This window comes from Rhipicephalus sanguineus, chromosome 11 (genome assembly GCF_013339695.2).
Source record: "Rhipicephalus sanguineus isolate Rsan-2018 chromosome 11, BIME_Rsan_1.4, whole genome shotgun sequence".
In the NCBI taxonomy this organism is placed as follows: Eukaryota; Metazoa; Arthropoda; class Arachnida; order Ixodida; family Ixodidae; genus Rhipicephalus; species Rhipicephalus sanguineus.
The window spans coordinates 31,149,269-31,173,401 of NC_051186.1; the positions used below are offsets into that span (position 1 = coordinate 31,149,269).

Below are 24,133 nucleotides of genomic sequence, written 5' to 3' on the forward strand. Positions count from 1 at the left end.
ACAATACATGCACTGGGGCTGCACTCTCGGATCATCATTTTCAGAGGCACTTTCACCTTTGTGCAGTGTGGACTAAAAGTGGTAGTATCTTTGAAAGTGTTGGCTGACCAAGAATACTACTACTGGATTGAAGGTGCGACGTGTGGCTACATCATGCATGCCTTTACCTGCAAATATGAGTTCCAAACTCTCAGTAACTGAATTGCAAGACATTGCAATAAATTAAACTTGGCACTTCAACACTTAAATTTATTCAAACAAATATGAAGTTTTTGATTTGGCTCTTCAATACAATTTAAGCTCGCTTAGAAGTGACATAAAATAATTGAGTTGTTTCAAACATCTTGGCTATTTTGAGGTAAGTACGAATAGCTGCACTGCATTTCCATATAAAACTTCCTAGGCACGAAGACACAATTAACATTTGTAAGTACTCCTCAAAAACCTAACTAGGTTATGAAACCTTACTGCTCTATTGCCACTCACATGTGGGGCCCTGGCATAAAGCTTTATAAGAAAGCTTCAACACAGAAATAACTCAAATTTCTCTAATTAAATAGACTTGAAATTAAAAATTATCTCATTAGACAAACACTGAACTAGCCGAGTCGAGTGGAGGGTGTTGCATTTAGAAAAAAATTTCCTCTTTTCAAAGTTTGAATAAAACAATAAAACCTCTCATGATAAAACTGCAGTATATGGCTGAACCTTGATATAACGAAGTGCATCAAAAAAATTTGTTACATTGAAGTTTCCATCTTTCAGTTGTGCAAATGGTGTCCCACACACACAGAACCTGTTTTGTTACATTTTGCGTACGTCCGTATATGAAGATATATGAGTTTTTAGAAGCAAAGCAGTGCAATAAAAGTGCAGAGCGTAGTACAGAAAGCAAAAAAGAAAAAAAAATGTCAGGAGCTCCATGTGACACTACAGCGGCTGCTACTAATCTGGTGCTTTTACCAAATAATATGAAGCCGAAATCCGGCGATGGTGCCCATAAATGATCAACGAACGAAATAGATGTTCAAGACACCATAATAACTTGCGGGGTTTGATGTGATGTTCAGGACATCAAAACATCACTCTGGACATCGAAACGACTCCTGATTAGCTTGGACATCTATGCATACAGGGTTCCGTGAAGGGGGAAAATTTTTCCTCGCGTTTTGACATAGGTAGAATTTGCCAGAATAAACTTCTTTACTGACTTAAAGTGGTAGCTTACAGTGTTGCACTGCTAAGCTGGGAATAAGTGCTTGATTCAAAGTCATGGAAGCTGCATTTCAAAAGGGGTGTGCGTTAAAGAACACTTAGTGCCCAAAATTCATTTGGAGTTCCCGCTTGCGCACACCCCGTAATCATGTGGACGTTTTGGCATGCAAAACTCCAGAATTTAATCTATAATTTAGCTTTTTTGCTTGGAAAATCTTTGTTGCATCGAAGCTTTGTTATACTGAGGGAAAAAAATATGTGCTTCAATAGAAGTAAACAACGGAAACAAAAGAAAGTTTGTTACATCGCAAATCTCATTATATCGAGGTCCACTGAACTAGAGGCCTGCACACCTCTTTTCCACAGGAGTGTAATTTAGTTATTATTACTTCTTTTTACTGCCTTCCCTCACGATGAGCGTACAGTGCATGCATTTAAAACCCCATGCCCAGTGAATTTCATTTGAGATATGCTTAACTGTTCTGGTGTTTGTCACTGTTTTACTATTTTCATTTTTTTTACTAGAGTCAAGCTCCACAATAATGAAGTCACACTTGGCATGACAATATTCTCCCATTATATATTTGCTATAAGCAAACGCTCTTGACATGATGATATCTGTAATTAACATATGTAAGATTTGCACTTTAAGAAAGGACTTTGCTTTAAGGGGGGGACGCGGCTTTCGTATCGCGAAAAATGGCAAAAAAATCGATTTTTTGAAAATCACATTTTCAGTTTCTGTAGCCCTTTTTATATCCGATTCCAAAATATCTTCACCGAAAACCGCGTAGAAGTGCTATAAAAAAATTGTTGCGCCTACCGAGGTGGCGAAAATTATTGGGGAAATCGCAAAAAAACACTGATTTTCAAAAAATCGTAGCTCCGCAACGACGCCACCGGGCGCCGATATCTTGGGCTCATCGGAAAGCGCATTTCTCCGTCTTCAAATTCCCCGCCGCAGCTGGCTCCTCCCTTCGCAAACAAGCGCACAAAAAGCAAATGTTCGAAGGTCGGTTCGAGCCCTCCGATTGGCCGCGTCCGCCATGTTGCCCCAGCGCGCCTCGCCATTGGTCCGATGCTCGCTCCGGGAGATCGTCGTCTGCAGCTCGTGCGTCTCGAGCTCACGGCTGTTGAAAGTCGTGCTGCTTCGTTGCGTGTTCGCAATCGCTCTGTGTTCACGGCTCGACGATAACTTTGAACAAGAACTACGTTTTAGTTTGGAGCTACTAGCGGAAGCTCGGTGGGATTACGATGGCGCGCCGCACTCGTAGCGAACATCGCAAACGCGCGTCTCGGACCGACTTTCTAGCGTTGACTCGTCGGATCCGTGGTTGGAGGTTCTGCTTATGCGCACTTCGGACGTCGTGACGAAGATGATCACAGGACGACTCTTTGTACTCGCGACCACGCCTTACGAACTTTGAAACATCGGGCACCGCGGCCGGCGCGTCTACTGCTCGGAGTCGTCACTAGGCCTAACTCCGCTCACGGCGTCGGCACGCGAGACGAACCTCGAACTTTGCGGGCAAGAGCAACGCGTTAGCGGACTCGCGGCAGTGTGCTTCTTCGCAAGGAACGAAGCGCTTCCCCCGCCGGCTTCTCGGTACAGCGGATGGTCATCTTACGCATCGGCAGCGGACCCCACGGCCAAGCTCGTCGCGCAGCGGGCGCGCGTCGGCGTCCCGCAATGCGAGGCCAAACACGTTGCGCGCCTATTTTTCGTCGCCGCACCTAGGCATATTGCGCATCGTCACCGAATGCCGCCACCCAGCACATCGCGTGCTGACTTCCCGGACTATGCGGCCGAGCACTTAGAAGTGAAATAAAGCACTGTTGATGCAATTTAGGCGCGCTTGGAGCCGTGCGTGGTATCGCCGTAAGCGCTCATGAATCATCTGAAAAAATAAAAGCCTCGCAGAAAACCGTGTCCGCGACCGGGTGAATGATGAAGCGCATCGCAGGCGAGGTTTACAAATTAGCTTGACGAGTGAAACAGGGAGATGAATTCATATCTGCCCAGTTCGCGTCTTGAATAAACTGCTAAGGAATTCCTATTCCACCAATGTCTTGGCCATAACTGCCTGTTATTTAGGAGGAAGTGATAGGTTGCCATGATGAGAGCCGCTTTTAGTATCCTATAAAAATGATTCAATGATCAATTGCAATCAAGACTGTTAATTATGTTAATGAGAGCATGAACACAAGAAAGCTGGCAAATCATCATAGTACATGACCTACTTGAATTACAATATCTTGTTTTTTGTCATGTCTATTACGCCACTTCATAACTTCGTTTAAAACTCATGCTACAGGTTCTTTGTATATCAGAAAAGGATTTTAAGAAAAAAGAAAGAAAACAAAGGCACAACCGATGAAAGGCCACATATGCAGGAGGTCCAACCTTATAAAACACCTTAAAGATCACAACCTTCTTGTGTTTTAGAGAAGCAAGGCACCTCAAACTAAAGACAGGGCACTCAAGAAAGTGCACATTACGAAGGACTCAAAAGATTACGACCCCAGTGCCTTTTGATGAAGTAATATCGTTGGTACAACTTTAAAAGCCGTTTTCTCAAAACGACTTTTCTTGCTTCCTGCTTCGCTTGTTCCGCTGATTTCTCACTGACCGCTGGGTCTATTTCAGTTCCGTTTTTTGTTCTATATTCCTTGAAGCACAGTTCAGGGCGTGACATTCTTGCTTTTTCAGTATGGCGTTTTGATAATTAGCTATTTGACGAGTTGCACAAAGCCTCGATGCCTGTTGCGCAGTCACCTCATGAAAAAGGAAAACTAAAAAAAAATTTGTTGCAAATAAAAAAATCTAAGAATGTCACGCCCGCAATCAGACATCTTAGAATGCATAGCACTTTGAACGAGTTTCCTATCGCATTTTTTAAGCGAGTCAGACTCGGAACAAGAGCAGAAGGTGAAATATATTGTAAATCAAAAAGTTGTAAAGATATATTCATGAAATTTCTACAGTAGCATTAAAACAACATTTCAAATAAGTGTGCCAATTTTCATCAAAATCCATGAAGAAATAAGAAAGTTGGTACCGAAAGCCACGTCCCCCCTTAAAAACATACGAGGGTGGTCTGAAAAGTTCTCGGCCTCAATAAGAATCACGCGAGCGAGAACTTGTGGCACTCATGTGCACGTTCATACAAGTCTCTGCAAGTCTCAGATGAAACGCCATCTAGTGCCGATTAGCAGTTTGGCTTTGGCAGTCGATCACAGTGTGTGTAGTGTGAAGCACCGGAAGGCATGGAGAAGCTTGAGTACCGTGCGGTGATAAAGCTTTTTGTAAAAGAAGGTTTATCTCCAAATGAAATTCACCAAAGGTTTGTTAAAGTTTACAAGCAAGATTCACCTTCATACTCCACAGTCAAGAAATGGTCTGCTGAGTTTAAGTGGGGGTGAGAGAGCATTGAAGATGACCCGCTCGAAGGGCGCCCAAAAAGTGCAACAACTCCTGAATTAATTGACCGTGTGCACGATATGGTTTTGGAAGACAGGAGAGTGAAGTTGCATGGAATTGCCGAGGCTGTTGGCATCTCAGTGGAATGTGTATGTCACATTTTGCATAACGAATTACACTTGAACAAGCTCTGTGCAAGATGGGTGCCGCGCATCCTTACTCCTGAGCAAAAACGCAACCGCATGACGATGTCACAGCGTGCTTTGGAGCTGTATAACAAAAATCCAGCGGACTTCTTGCGCAGAGTTATAACAATGAATGAAACTTGGATTCACCATTACACACCGGAATCGAAACAACAATCAAAGCAGTGGACTGAAGCCGGGTCCTCTGCACCAAAGAAAGCCAAGTCAGTTCCCTCCGCAGGAAAGGTGATGGCCTCTGTTTTTTGGGACGCTAAAGGCATTCTGCTTGTGGATTATCTTGAAAAGGCTAAAACCATAACTGGGGAGTATTATTCTGGCCTTTTGACTCAATTGAATCAGAAAATTCGTTAGGAAAGACCAGGTTTGCAGAAAAAGAAAATCATCTTTCATCAGGACAATGCACCGGTGCACAAAGGACATTTTGCAATGGGTAAATTTTACGATTTGAAGTACGAATTGTTGGAGCACCCGCCCTATTCTCCTGGCTTGGCCCCGTCGGACTACCACCTGTTCCCAAAAGTCAAAATCTTTCTTGGTGGGCAACGTTTTTCATCAAATGAAGAAGCGATTGCTGTTGTGGATGAGTACCCTTCAGGACTTCCACAAAGTCATTTTAAGGACGGAATCCTGGCTCTGGAATATCGATGGACCAAGTGTGTGGAGTTGAGAGGAGACTATGTTGAAAAATAAAAATAATTTTGAAGGTCCAAACCGCTTTTTTCTACATCAGGCTGAGAACTTTTCAGACCACCCTGGTACTTCGTTTTTTATGAAACAGTGAATTTTTATGAAACATCACAGCTTATGTACATTTATGTGCTGGTTTCAAATATGCAATTATTTTTCTGGTTTGACGTAGAGTTTCCAAAAAATCAGCAGATCACAATAATCTGGAATGAACACTGTACGCAGTAAAACAATCATGGATATTCTAAGCCCATTTGAATAAAGTTTATGCCCTGTTGAACTTTTGTGAGTAAAACCCCAGCATGGCAATGACTCACTTGCATATGTTCAACATACCATAACTTTTCTTCAAATGGGTTTTTAGCATCCATTCTTGTTTCAGTGCGTGCAGCTCTCACTAGATAATAATAATATCTGGGGTTTAACGTCCCAAAACCAAGATATGATTATGAGAGACGCCGTAGTGGAGGGCTCCGGAAATTTTGACCACCTGGGGTTCTTTAACGTGCACCTAAATCTAAGCACACGGGCCTCAAACATTTTCGCCTCCATCGAAAATGCAGCCGCCGCGGCCGGGATTCGATCCCGCGACCTTCGGGTCAGCAGTCGAGCGCCATAACCACTAGACCACCGTGGCGGGGCGAGCTCTCACTAGAGATTATTCTGATATGTTGATCTGCTTTACAACTCTCGCAGTTTAGAAGAAAATCTTGCTCCTAACAACACGAAAAATTTCATATTCAGGAAACTGTGTACTATAATAGAAAAATAATTGCACATTTCAAATCAGCACATATAAATACATAAGCTGTGAAAGTTTTATAAAATTCTACTCAAAAACAAGAAATTAGGTTTCTAAAGCAGGGTCTCCCCTTGAGTACGTGAATTCATAACATCCCTGTCCCTTAAATCGAAGTTTGTCTATACAGCTGTTAGTGCTGACATGCGTGCATAGGTTAGCACAGCCGTCGTGCAAGTCACGATGAAAACATACAAGACACTGTAACAGAGAACAGTGCACATGCAGACTGTGGCAGTCAAGCAAGCAACTGTGCAGACAAAACGATGGAGACAAAAACGCTGGATTTACCAGGTACGTAATTCTGTCTGTCGGGGCCTTTTTGAGAGAAGGCAATGGGGAGAAAAACAATTGAACACTGGTTAGAATGATGAGAAAAGCAAAAACAATGCACAACCAATATGCCACAGACATCCCTCGCTCCCTCCACCAGACACACACGGCAAACACAGCGTCACGACAAGACACACAACTAACACTATATTACACACAATCTTAATGAAAACCAACAGAAAATGAAGCCAAGGAAAGTATAGGGGACATTATTTGTAGCTTTTTAACTGTGTTGTAGTAATTGTCATATAAATGTGAAGGAATTAAAGTGGACAAAAAGACAAGGTTGCAGCTTCGGTCCCAGCCGGCGGCAAGTTGTCTTTCCGTTCACTTTAATTGCTTCACATTTATATTATAATTACTAGATTACAGTTGAAAAACTACAAATAACGTCCCCTATACGTTCCTCGGCTTAACTGTCTGTTGGTTTTCATGAGGATTATGTCTAACAAAAAAAAAAACAGCCCTTAAAACTATCTCTTTTCATTCAATCAACACTACACAGGCACCCTCGGATTATATAAGGGCTGGGCACTTGATCGAGTAACCTTCTGATTAACGGTAATGTAATAATAATAATTGCCGGGATTTTATGTCCGAAAACCCTGATATGATTATGAGGGACGCTGTAGTCGAGGGCTCCGGAAATTTTGACCATCTGGTGTTCATTAACTTGCACCTAAACCTAAGTACAGAGGCCTCAAGCATTTTGCCTCCACTGAATTGTGACCGGTGCGGCCGTTCTGATTAACAGAGTGACGCTTTAATTGTGGACCGTGTGGACAACTTGTGGGTTTCATTTCTCTAAAGCAAGACCAAAATTGAATTGCGGGGTTTTACATGCCAAAACCAAGACGTGACTATGAGGCACACCATAGTACGGGACCCTGGATTAAATTCAACCACCTGGGTTGCCTCTAGTGCTAAATGCATGGGTGTTTTTGCATTTTGCCCCATTTGAGATTGCCAGGAATAAAAGCTGCCATCACACGAGGCTGTAGTAACTAAGCCACCATGACAGGTCCAAACCATTACTGGGCTAATAAGAGTAGTCATAGTGGACGCTTCAGATAAATTTGGACTAAATGGGTTCTTTAAAGTGAGCCTAAATTTGAGCATACAAGCAATTTTACAATTCACACCTTTCAAACTGTGGTTGCCAAGGCAAGGAGTTGAGCCTATCACCTTGGTTTTAACAGCAGATTGCCATAACTACTGAGCTATCATGCTAAATTGCAAAAATGGCATTTTTGATAGTAAGCCATTACACAAGGCCATTAAAGCAGGGCCTTGCAGTTGTGATGTTTAAAGATAAATGTCAATTCTAATTAGTTGCTTGATTTGCTTGTTTCTTCAAAGTTTGTACACAAATCACAAGTATTGTTTTTTTTACTGAACTCACGTATGTAAATGCATAAATTCAGAAGCTTCAAATAAACAGGCAATAATTTTCTTTTAGTGCCCAGCTCTAGAAATATTTGCAGCAGACGCCAATCATACCACCTACTTAAAATGATTAAATGGAAAGTACAAAGACAATTCTGTGATTTTTAAAGCAGTGTTCCCATTAATGCAAAGTGTAACTGTAGAGAGTTTTCGACAGCACAGATACACGTTAGCATTTTTGTTTCAGAAAACCATCAGGGTTTTGTGCAAACAGTAATGCTAATAAGAACAATGACTTATTGATTGATTGGTTGAATTATCATGCTATGTACAACTTAGAATTTATTAATACAGTCTTTTATGCAACACTTCTTGGTAGAGCAACATACATATTAGCATTAAGGATTATATGCTGTCATCAGAGCATTTAGAAATATACTGCAAAATTCCCACATGATCCAGTTGATTATTGCAGTATTTCAAGGTGTCACCACCAGCCATTCTCGTGGTTTGAGCTCAGTGCTGTGCCAAACCAATAATATTTATAGTGGCACACACCCAACTTTGGGTTAACTTAAGTTGCATCACTTGGGTTTCTTTAACACACACATGAATTTAAGTTGCATTAAAGTTCTCGCATTTCACCCGTATTAAAATGCGATCACTGTAGAAGGGATCGAATCTGCAAGCTTGAGCTCAACACTATAATGCCATAGCATTTAAGCTACTGTGATAGATGCCATGGGAGTGAATTTTTAAAAAATTTTGAGAATATATTCTACAGTACTGTGAAAAAACTTTTTTTTTTAATGGGATACAGATGCATGTTCATCAGTCAGTTTTCTTGGCACAGTAAATTTCGTTGCTGATCTGACAAGACCTCATTCAGCGAAGAAGCTCAAAGATAGCTTTGGAAAGTCTAATGTGGCATTCATCCATTCTGAAATATATCTGCGTCCCTAATGCAAAATTCTATCCTTCTGTAGCATGATCACAGGGTAGACCTACAGTATTGGAGCAAACACTCTCACCCAACCTAGCATACATTGACTGCATACTGCTACGGTTCTACAGGCTTCAAAAAAAAAAAAAAAAAAAAAAAAGAAAGAAAAAGGGGAGGGGGGCACAAGAAACTTTAACCAAACATGAAGAAAGGGCCAAAACACAAATTCTGTGCCTGGCTTTGTGACATCTTGAATACTGACATGACTAGATGATCAACTGCTTGAGCTAAACTGTCCAAAGTGATATAATCCTATATGAATGACACAGTAGAGGGGCTCAATAATCTTCAACACTTGGGATTATGTAAAGTGCGCACAGTGCCTAGTACACAAGTGCTTTTGCATCCTTGTCCTCATCCAAAATGTGGCTGTCATGGTTGGGAGTAGAACCTGCACCCCAATGCTTAGCAGTACCACACCACAAATAGCGAGTGACTGTAGGTACTGTATTTTATCGCGAACAGCCCACGCAAAGTATACAGAAAATTCGGAGCTAAAAATGGGACACGAGTTTTACGTGAATGTCAGTGCACAAGTTGGCTTCACGGCACCGCTCTTCTGTAATGCAAGGAAGGCGGCTTCATGGCACTACAAGGAGACTTTTTTTATTTTTATTTTTCTGCCGCTTATATAATTGTAGGTGCGTGTTATACACAAGAAAATATGGCAGTTATGAAAGAAATCTGGGCATTCCTGTCAAATACCGTGCCCTTTCATTTTTTTTCCTCAACTATTTTACAGAACCAACTCATCAAATTTTCACGTATTTCACATACGACATTTTTTGGTGCACAAGGGGGGAGGACAGGGGCGTAGCCAAGGGGGGGGTTGGGGGGGTTCAAAGCCCCCCCCCCGAAATTTTTCAGTTTTGCTTGCGTATATTTACACGCACACGCACGAACATACATAAAGTATGGTTAACCCCTCCCCCCCCCCCCCCCCCGAAAAAAATTTCTGGCTACGCCCCTGGGGGAGGAATCCTATGAAAGAGAAGAACACTCTGCCCTGTGTGTTACTTTCTACTTTTGCGCTGAAAAATGTGATTCAACACCAACTCGCCCAACAGCAAGTTTCATGTTCTTGTACAGGCATGGCCTGCAATGCACTGACCTGGCTCTATCTCCGGAATTACTGGAGTGAGGTCGGATGGTTTAAGTGGAGTTGCCAGGGGAGTCATGGGACCATTCACCATGACATTACCCAAGTAATATAGCAACTTTTGTGCCCTGTTTTGCGATGGCATGAAGTGGAAGAGCTCGGGGTGCTCGTCGATGAAGTAAGTGTCGACGTTGGAGCTGAGAAACTGCTCGTTTTGGAACACGTTGAGCAGGAAAGGAATGTTTGTCTGCATGAAGTAGGCAACGAGAGAGGACACAATGAAGTCAACAAGTGACGGAGAGGACAAGAAGGTAATCTCATATCAAAGGTTCTTTCATAATTATTGTACTCTCTGGAGTATTAAAAACATTATTCTAATATCGCTCTTACTTTGAGAGATAACAGGCCCTAGGAAGGCAAATAAAACTTGTTTTAAAAAAGGTGAAGTCAACAAGCATGGCCTTTTACATATTGCTGGCACCAGAGCCGAAGCTGCAAAGATGATGTGACAAAGTCGATGTTGAGGTATACAACAGTAATTTGTAGCAGTGCGTCTCAGTTTTATTCAATTTGACCAAATTTGCATGTATATGTCACCAGAGTCTATGAAAAAAAATAACGTCTTGAACTTCTTACTTCATTCACAGACATGCTGTAATATCTAGTGTATGACCAGCCTCATTACCACCATGTGGAAAGGAAGAAAATGTGCACATAGCACATAAAAATTACTGCATAGAACAATGACACAATTATCATCACACACAACAGTAGGAACAAAGCAAATCAAATAGTGGTAATAAATGCTCTCTGCTACGTATTTTGCTGCAATGTAAGTAACATTGCTGTGAAGCTATACATTCAGGCAAAGATTCAAATGACACACCCCTTCAATGCATTTAAATGGTGTAATTTACATAAAAAGCTCCACTTAGTGATTAACAATCCAATAGCAATTTTAAGAATGACTACTTTAGATAGAGCACACAATAATAAAAATAAATATGAAAAGAAGACGCACCTTGACACCCCGAACTCTAAACTCTCGCAGACAACGATTCATCTTGGCCGCTGCAGACCTCATGTTTTGAGCATGAGCGATAACCTTCACAAGTAGCGAGTCATAGTACGGGGAAATTATGGCACCGGCAAAGGCCGACGCACTGTCGAGCCGAATTCCAAAGCCCTCTCCACTCCGGAAAACCTGGTTGCAAGATTCAAAGAAAAAGATACATAACAAGTGAGTCGGGAGCAGTCACAAAATTTTTCGGTAATTTTATTGTACTAAGGGGATATAAAGGGTATTTGGCAATTGCCTTTGACTGCATGATGAAATCATGCTAATACTTATGGAAACAGCAAGAAGTTGCTAAAATGAACAAAAAAAGAAAAGCGAGAGAGAACTGTTTCCTATATTTAATGACTGAATAAAACACTAAGTATACTGCTGCATAAATTATGTGATGGTGCACCTAGTTAGATGAAACCATATGTGAGAATTCAATGTGTTGTTATAACGTGCAATATACAGTAGAACCCCGCTGTTACGTTCCTCACTGCTGCGTTTTCCCGGCTGTTACGTCGTTTTCCGCCGGTCCCGGCATAGCTCCCATAGGATACAATGTATTGGGAACCCCGCTGTTACGTCGTAACTGTCGGACCGTTCCCGTATGATACGTCGCGAAGTGCGCTCGGAGCCGACCGAGTGACTACCAAAGAGAGCCGCCATGGTGCATTTTCACGCAGCTTGGCCTCGTTTGACCGTAATATTAGCCGCATGAGAGGCGCAAGCAACAGAATCTTTCAACTGATGCAAACAAAAGCATGGCCTTCGAGATTCAAATTGCAAAGATGGCGTCTATGACGTAACTGCCCACGAAAGCAAGGCCTTCGAGATTGGCATTTACTATTGACAAAAGCATAGCCTTTGAGATTTGTATTGCACAAACATGGCGTGTATGACGTAACTGCTTGCGAAAGCAAGGCCTTCGAGATTGGCATTCACTTCTGCCATCGCGTCCGCGTAGACTCATCATCATCGTTATCTGTCGGAGAGCGGGAGGAGTTCGAGCTGGTTGGAGCTCGCACGGTCGTGCGTGCGGTTCGCGGTCGGACTCGCCGCGCCGGTCGTGATTGCGTGTGCTTAGTTCTTTCATGCCTACAGCTGTTGGTGTTAAAAAAATCACATACGTTGATTACATTTCTGTGGATGAGGCCGTCCTAAGCTCCGCGTTTCTATCCATCGACTAGATCGCGGCTGAGCGCGCCAATTTTCGTGCTGCTCGTAAGAATTGAAATAAAATTCTGTACCACTAAATATTTTGCCGTTTTTCCTGTTTTTCGGCTCTTACGTTTCCCGTCTCTTACGTTTATTTCCTACAGTCCCTTCAAAAACGTATCAGCGGGGTTCTACTGTAATTATAATATAATGTTCTTTTGTGATACGTTATTCATGCGCAGGTGGTTGCTTTTACACACCTGCTTTGCACAAACTCAAGAAGTACAGAACAGTACAATTTTGTACAAGTAAAAGTTTCTTAGGGCCCAAGCAGTACTGGTGGGATAGTTGGTTGTACATGATCGATCTTGAGAACAGCAGCACAAAATTTAAGAAAACATGGACAGACAAGCAAAGATACACAAAAACAGGCAGTGAACTTCAACTGAGTCATTTAGTGGTGTGCTGATCTTATTTAACTGATGGCACGACAAGCCATGCATGTGTAGACAAGAGGAATTCAGATGCACTTTCACAAAAGTAGCTTCCATACCTCAATGCGTCCGGTGTCAGGCTGAAAGTTCTTGGCTGGGTCCTCCGTGGTGACTCGGCACTGAATGGCACAGCCCTTGGGCACGATGTTCTCCTGCACCAGGCCAATGTCTGGCAGGAGGTGGCCCTCGGCAATCTTGATCTGGGACTGCACCAGGTCGACGCTAGGGCACAAGGAGAACCACACAGAGTCATGCCACGTGAGCTGCAGTGCAAGGAAGAGAGGGGCACTAACTAGCTGCCACCATCTTTCACCTCTGGACTTGTTACGTCTTTTAAGTTAAAGGGGCCCTTCAAAGCCTTTCTAGTTTTTCATGCAATGGCATTGCCATTGAGCCCCATTACCTCACCAAACTTTTTGCGCAAAAATTTTTCAAAGCCATCAGGTACAAGTGTAGTTTTTGCACAAACCAAGCGCTTTCTCTCTCCTTTCGTTGCCACAAGTGCACTGGAAGCTACACAGAAGTTACACTTAACACAGAAGCTACACTTAACACAGAAGCTACACAGAAGTTACACTTAACACAGATGCTACACAGAAGTTACACAGATGTTACACTTAACAGAGAAGGTACACAGAAGTTACACTTAACACAGAAGCTACACAGAAGTTACACAGATGTTACACTTAACACAGAAGGTACACAGAAGTTACACTTAACACGGAAGCTACACTGAAGTTACACTTAACACAGAGGCTACACAGAAGTTACACTTAACACAGAGGCCACACAGAAGTTACACTTCAAACAGAAGCTACACAGAAGTTACACAGAAGTTACACAAAAGTTACACTTAACACAGAAGCTACACAGAAGCTACACTTAACACAGAAGCTACACAGAAGTTACACTTAACACACAAGCTACACTTAATGTCGTGGCCCTGAGCATTTCGCCTTTCTTCTCTGAATGTATTGACTACAACTTCTGGTCCAGTCACGTGTGGCGATGGCGCGTGGAAGCAGCCAAAGGCCGCCGCACAATCTACACAATGCAGAACATGGCCTCCGAGATCACCTGCCAGCACGCTGTTCGTGAAATCAGCCAATACTTAACTAGAGCCTGGGTCCGAGCTAATTGGTAAAGTGACATATTGAAACCGGCAAGTGCACCAAGCACATCTTGGTGCACTTACCGGTTTAACCCTTTGAGGGTTTTTGCCGTACATGTACGGCGGTGATTTTCTGTCCCGCAAGGTCTTTGCCACATGGCTACGCCTTCGATTGTTCATTTGAAATTTCGCACTGAAATTACAATGCATACTCATTGGGAGGTGCTGCCACCTAGGACGTACAAGAAGCGTTGGAAGTTTCATTGTTGCTACCTTCTTGCGGATGTCAACAGAACTGATTTCTATCTTCAGCGCATCGCGCGTTCTGTGGCGACGCCGATAGGCAACACCCTTTTGTGGTTTCGGTTTCGTCTAGGGGTGTGCGAATATCAAATTTTTCGAATACGAATCGAATACGAATATCCACCTTCGAATATCGAATCGAATATCGAATATCAAAGGAAAAATGCCTCCACAGTAACAATATTTTATTTAACATGTAGCTATTTGAAGAAAAAAAATATTAACAGCCTGACTGGCGACGAAACATACACTGCTATCTCCAGAACACAATGTCCAGGCTAGCACAATGCACATCACAACACAAGCAAATATCACGGCACAATGAAAGTAATGACTAGATGTTATCATGAAGAAATGTGAGTTGCTCCACATGATCAGGCAGCAGGCGCTCCCTTCTAACAGAGACAACCCCCCCCCCTCCTGCCACTGAAAAGGCACGCTCGCTTGGAACAGAAGTGGCTGGTATAGGGAGGTACATGGGGCAAAGCTTTGCCAGACTGGGGTATCTGAACAGTCCGCCACCAGTCACGTGGGTCACTGTCTTTCTTCAGAAGTGGTCCCGCATAGTGAACGAGTGGTAGTGCGGCACGTTACGGCCGCATAATATTGCAAATTCACGGTTACATGATCGCCAACAGCGCTGCACGTCGGAGATGCACCAGCAATAAATCATACGTATTGGGGCGCTCGTCGCAGGCAGATATCGTGCCTCCATGTACTTACGATGTGTATCGTTCCTCTCGGCAACGTTTTTAGTGATACGAACGCAGCAGTAATGTGGAAGACGAGTTATTTTACACATGATAATCGAATCGCATATTCGAATTTTTCGAATATTCGAAGTTATCGAATATTCGAAACTTTTCGAATACACGATTTTCGAATCGAATACGAATATTTCGAATGTAATATTCGACGAATATTCGAAACTTTCGAATATTCGCACACCCCTAGTTTCGTCGCATGATCGCAACGAAGGCGCGCGAAACTTGGGTTTTTATCTTGACAGCACTCCCTTGCAGGGGCAGTGGAAGCTGATTTCCATCTTTATTGGTGCTGCTTTTAGCTTGTGCATCAATGACGCTCACGAGGTATTCTCGCTCTCCATGTTTACTGAGTTTACTCTGCCTAAGGCAGCCGCACGCAGGAAAGATGCCATGTGTGTGCCAACACAACTCGTCACTACAAAACGAGAACAGACATGCATTTTATGTGTGCAAACTGTGATAAGGTGCTGTGCGTAGACCCGCGTTTCAAGGAATACCATGCTCTGAAATAGTATTGAACATTATGCAGTTCAGAGTGATACTGACACCAAAATACTGTTCCCGATTTTTTTAAAATTTTTTCTCGACTTTGCACATTTCATACATTCAAAATCTGCATTAAAGTAATTTGACCATCTGGGAAAGTTTTTTTCGAAAACAGTCAACCCTCAAAGGGTTAGACAGCCAATACTTGTTGGTCCTGCTTGCTGCATAGTTGGCAACAACATTACAATGAAGCGAGGAGGTGATTTTTGCCTGTTTATGACACAAATTAAAGTGCAAGTTGCCAGCAGTTTACAGTGTAGTAATAGTATTTGGCTCATATTTTCACAGGAGCTTTGGCTACAGATTGGATTCCGTACCATGTTCAAAAAGTGTTGCAGGGCCCACTTAACCATATCTGATAGTTAATCCGTGTAGTCATTCTGCCTACTGCACTCGAGCACTTGCTACGGCTGGGTCCCACTGCCCACGATGCGTAAAGGGCAACATCATCTGGCAATATTGCAGGGAACTGTGCTTTGCATCATGTGACCAAGTTCTCCTCTCTCATAGGTGGAAGCGTCTATATATATCTTCGACTGACATAAACATTCGACATATTTGTTAGTTAACGGATCCGCACCGCAGACAATGACGGCAATGATACCACAAAACTGAAGATAAGACTAAGAAAAATGAACAACTTAATGAAGCAGCATAACCCCAGGATACGAAGATGAAACATCAAGCCAGCTTCTTACCCAGTGATTTCTTCGGTGATGGTGTGCTCCACCTGAAGCCGAGCGTTGACCTCAATGAAATAGTGACGGCCCGTCTCGTCAAGCAGAAACTCTACCGTTCCCGCATTCTCATAACCAACATGCTTGGCAAGGCGCACCGCATCAGTAAGCATGGCTTGTCGGACCTGGCAGAAAGAAAAATGCTTCAAATTAGGCGCTACTTCTGCACACTGTCATGCAGTCATGCAACAAGATGGAGACTCAGACTAGTAGTTAATGTTCATATGAATGGAAAATTGGCAATGCTGGTGTTTTTTGAAGATTTTTTTAAAACATGTAAGAATGTATACAAATTATGCATTTCGACAAATGTATCATTTTTTGCAAAATATTTATTACTTAGCATTTGTCGTCGAGTTTACACTGAAGAGTGTGTAAGCATAGCATGACACATGATGAAAGTTGATTGTTGCATATTTTTTTATGTGCTCCATGTGTACTTTCACGTAGCAAAAGTCATGTAGCAAAATCAAAACAATGCATAAATGTATGTTTTAAGGAGCACCATGTATCATTCAAATCATAAGACCATTAGCACATCTTGCAGTGCATTGTAGATTCTACAATTGGTAACTTGTGTTCAATTACATTAAAATAATCTTCAGACACGGTGGTCAACTGGCACTACAGCCTGTGGAATCTTTTCACATGAAAAGAGATGTGTCAGCCAAGCAACTATTATAGTGCTTGGTAAAGACATTGCCTACAAAAGCAACTTAAAAAAAGGCTGCAATTATCTTGTTCAGCTATGCTAGAGAACAGTTTCCTTCCATAAATTTGATATGTCCATACTATTACGAGCCATTCAAGATAAAATTAACGTACTAGTTAGGTAAGTTAAAAGACCTTGTTAGATATGTTAATGGGTAAATTCACTTATTGTCACAGAAAACTGAATGCAAAAAGATGATGTTAAAAGTAAAACAATATATGCAGTACAAACTTTTCAGTCAGGTATCAAGGATTAGCTGCAAGACTGGCTACCGTTAAACTTCAGTCGCAAGAGCACATGGCGACGGGCTGTTCTCTTACTGAGGGGTTCTAGAAACTCAACTGCCACCGTCGCACAACAACAAAATTAGTTGAAATTTTCAAGTTTTAAGCCCACCTGGGGATCGAGGTTTGCAGCTGGAGCAATTTCAACTACTTTCTGGTGTCTTCGCTGCACAGAGCAATCGCGCTCGTACAGGTGTACTACGTTGCCTGCTTTGTCACCTAAATAGAAAGAATGCATGACAAATTGAACCACTATGCATAAACAAGAAAATCAGAGGCGAGTCATCAATTGCGAGGATAAAGCATTCTGGTCACATGGCAAGCAAGGTAAAAGAGCAAGACATGCTTGTTACATATGTTTGGCACGGTTTGTTTCATATGCAAGTATGTTCAAATTGGTAGTAGCGGAAAAGCATCTGCAATGAGCTTGATTTAAGAATCCTTACCAAAATAGTGCCAGATTTTTCTAAATATGTATCTACAAGTAGCACATCCAGAACACTGGGACAAACTTATGTGGAAAAAATGTTACCCAACAAAACCTAATTCACACATTTTTGCCACTACTATGTTCAACTACATTACTTTGAACTTGTTTTTGTTTTCATGGTAGCTGTAGGAGGGCTCACTGCAAACACTGGTCAAACACTAACCACGTGCCATTCTTGACAAAAGTTTGCTTGAGCTATTCCGACAACTGGTACTCGGTTGAGGTGACATCAGTGAGAAAATGAACTGGGGCATTATGTAAGAGTGAACCTGCTGGATGGGGTGTATGTATGATAAAATAGACGCTTACCCAGCAGCTGAACCTCTATGTGACGTGGGCGAACTATGAACCTCTCGATAAACATGGCACCATTGCCAAAGGCTGCCTTCGCCTCTGATGTAGCCCTCTGAAAGTTTTCTTCCACTTCCTGTGAGAAACGGGAGATTCACAAAAGTGCAATTCAAACACACAATTCACAATGAACTAAAAGACATGTTGCTGTTGTTCAATACAACACAATACAGTTGCTCAATACAGTTGATTTATTGATTTCATTTACCATTTATTTATCACAACACATGTGACAGGAAGCGAAGGTAAAAGCTGTTCAAGGATGGCTTGAGGAGTCCTTCGCCACTGTATGGCCAAATACAGCAGCAAAGCCACAGGCATTTTGTTTACATTGTCGTACACCTTGACAAACAATGATTAGAAACAGAAAATTGTCATACACTTTGACGAAACCACCAAATTAATAAAACACATCATCAGTTGTTTCCCTATACAGGATGTCACGCATTAACATACATCACATCTGTATGATATGCCTTGACAAAGACAAGTCCACTTGTCAAAACGCTGGCTCCAGCAACATTCCCTGATCAACGACTTCTCATCACTAAGATGCACCATGGCATTTATGCACTTGCCAGTGTACTGTGCTTACGGAATGAAATGAAACATCAAAACTTCAGGTATAACGACTTGTATGCGCAATCACTTGAGACAATAACATGTGGTCGCTACGAATCTGACCGCTAAAAATGACTGGTTCTGATGCAAGTGTACGAGGCAGTAGTGCACCGATTGCATTACTTATATATATTACTTATATGTGCATTACTTAGACCTAAATTGACGCATTTCATTCCGTGAGCACAGTAGTACATCACACACGGGACATCTTGAGGAGCTCAATGGTAGATAGTTGAGCACAAGAACATGGCCTGATAATAAAAAAGATGAAAAGGCTGATTTACCTGCCCACTATGCTACCTGCAGTTGTGAACTACAGTGTCATTTGATCAAAATTCTTGGAAGGAACAATAATACGAAAAGTGATGCAAGCTTATCCCATCAAAATCAAATGTAATGCCTGCATTTGTGACATGACTACTTATAGCTATTTAGCATGTAAACATCCTTTCTGGATGATGGAGTGAAGTCTTGATAATTTCATTGTTTATGTGCCGAGGAGTTACTATGCACTGTAATGATTCTTACACATTTGAACAATGGATGTTAACCTCACTGTATATACTCCTTGGGTTTCCATAAACAAGGTGGTAGTTTGCACTGTCTCTGTGTTTCTTTTCTTGTGCTGTCCTTTTCCCCGCTTGCATAATTACCTAATGCTAGAGTGATTATTGCAGAGTCAAGTAGATCTGGGGCTTTATAAACGCATTGGACACATTTCAGGAACTGTATCACGTTTCAGTGCAGCTCGCCCGAATATTCACAAGGAAGCCCATTGTGCTTTCATGAAAACATCATTTCTCTCAAAGCCTGCCAGAGGCCAGGTAAATCATCATCGCCATCATCATTCATGTCCATTTCGAGGCAAAAGCCTCTCACAAAGATTTTCAGTTAACCAATTTTGCCAGCTGACCTCAATGTGCATGTGTATTCGTCCATTTTCATCAGACCACTTCATCTGCACCATGCTAGATTGAATTTTCATTCCCTTTGAACCCATTGTGTAACTATAAGAAAAACCTGGGGTGCTCTTCTGGACACTGTCCAATTCCGCCATGTTATCAAATTCGCCATCTTCTCAACTCTGATTGGCCCAGAGGGCTGCTACAGACTCTCTGATTGCCTCAAAATGCCGCCACTGCCAAATTTTACAAGGTTCAGAATAGCCCCCTGGTTCCCTCTTCTACAATAGACGAATTCTTTGGAGAGAAACAGTGATGGTGACATAAAAGAAATAGAAATGGAGGAGCAGTCTGGTCAGACAGGTTTCGGAACCGACAAGACAGCTCCCGAGTATGCATCCCAGCAACTCAATCAAGAGAAACTCACACTCATTTCCTTGACGACCCGCATTCCTCGACCACCGCCACCATAAGCAGCCTTGAAGATGACCGGTAAGCCATGTTTCTTGCAAAATTCCACAGCCTCCTCTGTTGTTTCTATAGGCCTGTCAGTTCCAGGAACGACCTGTACATCTGAAAGTTGTTGATAGACAGCACTTAGTTTTGAGGAAGCACACCTCATGTGGAGAGGGTTCAATGTTTTCAGCTAATGCCACAAGTCAGTGAAAAATAAACACTTTACTCAATTCCAAAGTTGCCTTTTAAATTATGAAGATCAAAGGGACTCGCAGAGCTGACATTTAGTATTCAGAGATGGGAACTTCTCAACAGCCATGACTCTGTCTGGGTGTGGTTTAATACTGGAGACGAGATGAAATGGCCAGGAAAGGCGAGCTTGCGGGTGCCAAATACAGATCTATGTTGACAAATGTTTCAGGCTTGGCCAGGTGCTGGAGAGGGCAATACTGCTAATAGGAAAGTAGCAGTCATACTCAGAAATTATGTCCGATTAAAGTTTCATATCATGCAATTCATGCATAATTTAAACACGAAAGCATCAAAAGCTCACTAGTGCCCACTACGGGAGTGCTACCTTATTAGCCTGATGCTAAAGTTGTCTGCCAAGCTGGGATAGAGTGGGGACTTCAAGCAATACTTTTACAGATTATTTGCCTGTCATTAGTTCAAACATACATCTCAGAACCCGTCCCAGACCTATTACTGATTAAAGGAATGAGCAAACATCCACCACACCTGCACTGATGGCCGACTGGCGAGCAGCTATCTTGTCCCCCATCTTGGCCATGACATCCGGCGTAGGCCCGATGAACCGAATACCGGCATCGATGACAGCCTGAGCAAAGTCTGACCTTTCCGAGAGGAAACCATATCCCGGATGAATGGCATCCACGTGGTTCTCCTGCAATTAGGTGAACAGCCGCAAGATCGCAAATATGCTCTTCTTAGGCGCGGTGAATAAAAACGAATGCTAAAACTGCAGGGTAAATTCCTTAAAAATTAATGCCCCCCCTAACACCTATCACACATACAAAAACATGTTTGGCCCCAACAAACATTTTCATTTAATGTGCTGCATTGAGACATGGGCATGGACCTTCACAACGTACTTAGAACCTATTCCATGCCTACATAAACGAGCCGTCCGAACCATTAATTTCTCTAAGTGCCCGGTAAGACAATCTTTAACAAATTACACATACTTCCGCTCAATATTTTACATGGAATAAATATGGCAAAATATATTATTAGCACGGTAAGTGACCACCATCCATTTCATATGTCAATATTACGCATACCTGCCCGTGTAACACATAACAAAACTTTTGGTAAATTTAATATGCCATCGACAATAAATGCATATGGCAAGAGATTAGTTGAATCCATCAGCATACAATTATGGAACAACATGCCATTCAATGTAAAATAAAACAGAAATATATAACACTTTTTAAAGAAATACTATTTTCAGCAAATGTCAGGAACTGTTCCACAGAACCTATGTGAAATGATCATCCTGTGTACTTCTATATCTATGTGTTTTTTTTTTCTTTTTTTATGTAAAAGTTCCGAACGAGATCTTGTGTCATGAGAATTTGCTATCTGTATCTTTCAGCTAGAGTGTTCTGGTGCGCGTTGTTTTTATAATGTTCATTCTCTCTATCCTTGAATTTTGTATCCTTGACTTGTTACTGCCTATTACATATTTGTATTTGTACATATTTGTAGATATCTGCACATATTTGTAAATGGCCCCATAACTAGCCTTTGGCTAAGGGGCCATACAGTGTTGCACTCACTTATTGAAACAAACTTGAAACCACAGAAACACAACTGTCACCTAAACAGAGGGCATCAGGTACCTGAGCGATCCTGATTATTTCAGGGATGTTGAGGTAGGCTTCGACGGGTGAGAGGCCCTTTCCGATGAGGTATGCCTCGTCCGCTTTCTGTCGATGCATGTGCATTTTGTCCTGCTCCGAGTAAATGGCAACCGACCCAATGCCGAGTTCGTAGCATGCCCTGAAAACACGGATGGCAATCTCACCTGTAGAATGAAATAAAAAGTAAGTCAAAAAACCTGCAGTGCTCTCTCCATTAAAGGGACAATACAGTGAAACACAGAATCAGTTTATACTGATAAATCATCAGTAAAAATAACTGGAAGGTATACATGTATGTCTAAATGTTTGCCCTCACTATCAATATGTACAGGCAGGGTCAAAAGTTTAGGGGATGCAGGCTCAACGAAAAACTCGTATGTCAGCCTAGTTTTATCGGGCAGCCATTAAAAGACTGCAGCAATTTATTGGTCACATACTCTAATACAAGTAGTGCAACGGAAATGCAGCTGCATGGCAAACTAGGCACATATGAAACTATTTTGTCAAATCCACATCTGAAACTTTACTGCCTGTACAATGCGAAATCAGTTGTTTGTTTTTCGCAATGTTTTATATCATGGGTGCTTTCTAAGTATGCTAGACACAAAATCACTGATCTTTTTATATCAGATGTTTCTTTAGTGAATTACTGCATAAAGCCCACAAATTGTGTAGGCTCATCTCTAATGAATTGAAAATTCTTAAACCACACAACAGCACTGTGATGAAGAATGTTTGGCCCACGGGGTGTCACTGGGGCCAACATTTCGACAAGTGCGTTGCAGCCTTGAAGAAGACAAGTCCGCCTTTAGAAATGTTGGCACCAGCGACATTCCAAGAATTTTAAATCGCTTTCCATCTTCCCCTGAACTTCTCACTTATTTGGACTACAGTAGTGTGCTTTGCATGATCATGAAGAAGCAGAACAAATGGTGAAACCGAATTTTTGGTGTTGAGAATTAAAGAGATCATAAAAGGGTTGTCAGTGCTCGCCTCTGTTAGCCACAAGTATCTTCTTGATGGGTTTGATGTCGGAGCCAGGACTGGAGGAGAAGTAACAGGTGCTCTGGTACAAAGGGCACAGAGAGGACCGCACAAGGGCGGTGTGCAAGTTGAACTGCTTCAGTAGCAGGGCCCTCATCTTGGCAGCTCTCACGCACTCCGCGGAAACTTATGCCCTATGGATGAAAAAGAACGAAATAGGAAGCTGTGACATACGACCACCTCGAGCACGCCCAAGGTCTTACACAGGCACCAACCCCCTTGCTGGCTTTGGTGCCTATAGCAAAATAAAACAAAAAAATGCTCACTTACACAAGCTGCACAATTTATTTCTAGTGAAAAACATTTTATTGCAATTGCAATCTCCCGAGCTGGTATGTAACACTGTTACACACACAGTCAACCATTTCAGGGCTCTTCATCATTTTGAGTGAGATATACGAGCTTCCACATGATGCTTTCAAAATGTGGCCAAACTTACACCCCCATGCCTCTGAAGTGCGTACACCTACACAATTGACTACCAACTTGTCTCCCTCAACAGATCTCTCACAAGATTAACATACAAAACTGCACGGTGCTTCAACTGTGATGTACTATAAACTGTACTTTATAACACACATACATGTGCATGCACATACGCTCAGATACTATGAAGAAAACTGACCTGTCAAAAATCTTCCGAGCTACATATCACAGTTCTGTCATGCCAACTGAATGACTTGGAGACACACACACAGCTTGCAGGACAGATGTGATAGCTAATACTGAGATGGCTAAAATTAACAAAGTTTGGCAAACTGCATGCATAAATGATTGAAGTAATTAACCTTACTGGAAACAGGACACTGTCTGCATATATCTAGTCAGTTGTTTGTGCTTAGTTTAATATTTAACACAAATCACACAGCATTGCATTTCTCAGCCAGACAGTGGTTCAGAGGATTGTCCTTTTGCTCTGACTTGTTTAGCACTAAAAGTTATCCGATTTAGCAAACATAAGTGAGCAGAATGCAATAACTCGCACGAACTGCATCACAATACACAACCACACGCACTTAGCTTTATGTTGCCTTGTAAAGGGCTGCCCTTCTAAGCTAA

At 42.1% G+C, this 24,133-nt stretch overlaps 1 protein-coding gene across 2 annotated transcripts in view; it reads right to left on the reverse strand.

Annotated features, from left to right (window-relative positions):
- LOC119374271 (pyruvate carboxylase, mitochondrial) overlaps positions 1-24,133 on the reverse strand; it is a 52,005-nt gene that overhangs the window by 22,419 nt on the left and 5,453 nt on the right. The window contains exons 2-12 of one of the 2 annotated variants that reach the window (XM_037644346.2): positions 23,024-23,208; positions 22,010-22,194; positions 20,883-21,048; positions 20,116-20,261; positions 18,121-18,238; positions 17,434-17,540; positions 16,287-16,450; positions 12,921-13,083; positions 11,171-11,353; positions 10,162-10,396; positions 6,620-6,646 (exon numbers count right to left, since the gene is read on the reverse strand). In XM_037644346.2, coding sequence (XP_037500274.1) covers positions 6,620-6,646; positions 10,162-10,396; positions 11,171-11,353; positions 12,921-13,083; positions 16,287-16,450; positions 17,434-17,540; positions 18,121-18,238; positions 20,116-20,261; positions 20,883-21,048; positions 22,010-22,194; positions 23,024-23,171 — 1,642 coding nt within the window. In that variant the 5' untranslated portion in view covers positions 23,172-23,208. The remainder of the gene's footprint in view (positions 1-6,619; positions 6,647-10,161; positions 10,397-11,170; positions 11,354-12,920; positions 13,084-16,286; positions 16,451-17,433; positions 17,541-18,120; positions 18,239-20,115; positions 20,262-20,882; positions 21,049-22,009; positions 22,195-23,023; positions 23,209-24,133) is intronic. The other variant, XM_037644349.2, reaches the window with a different exon arrangement.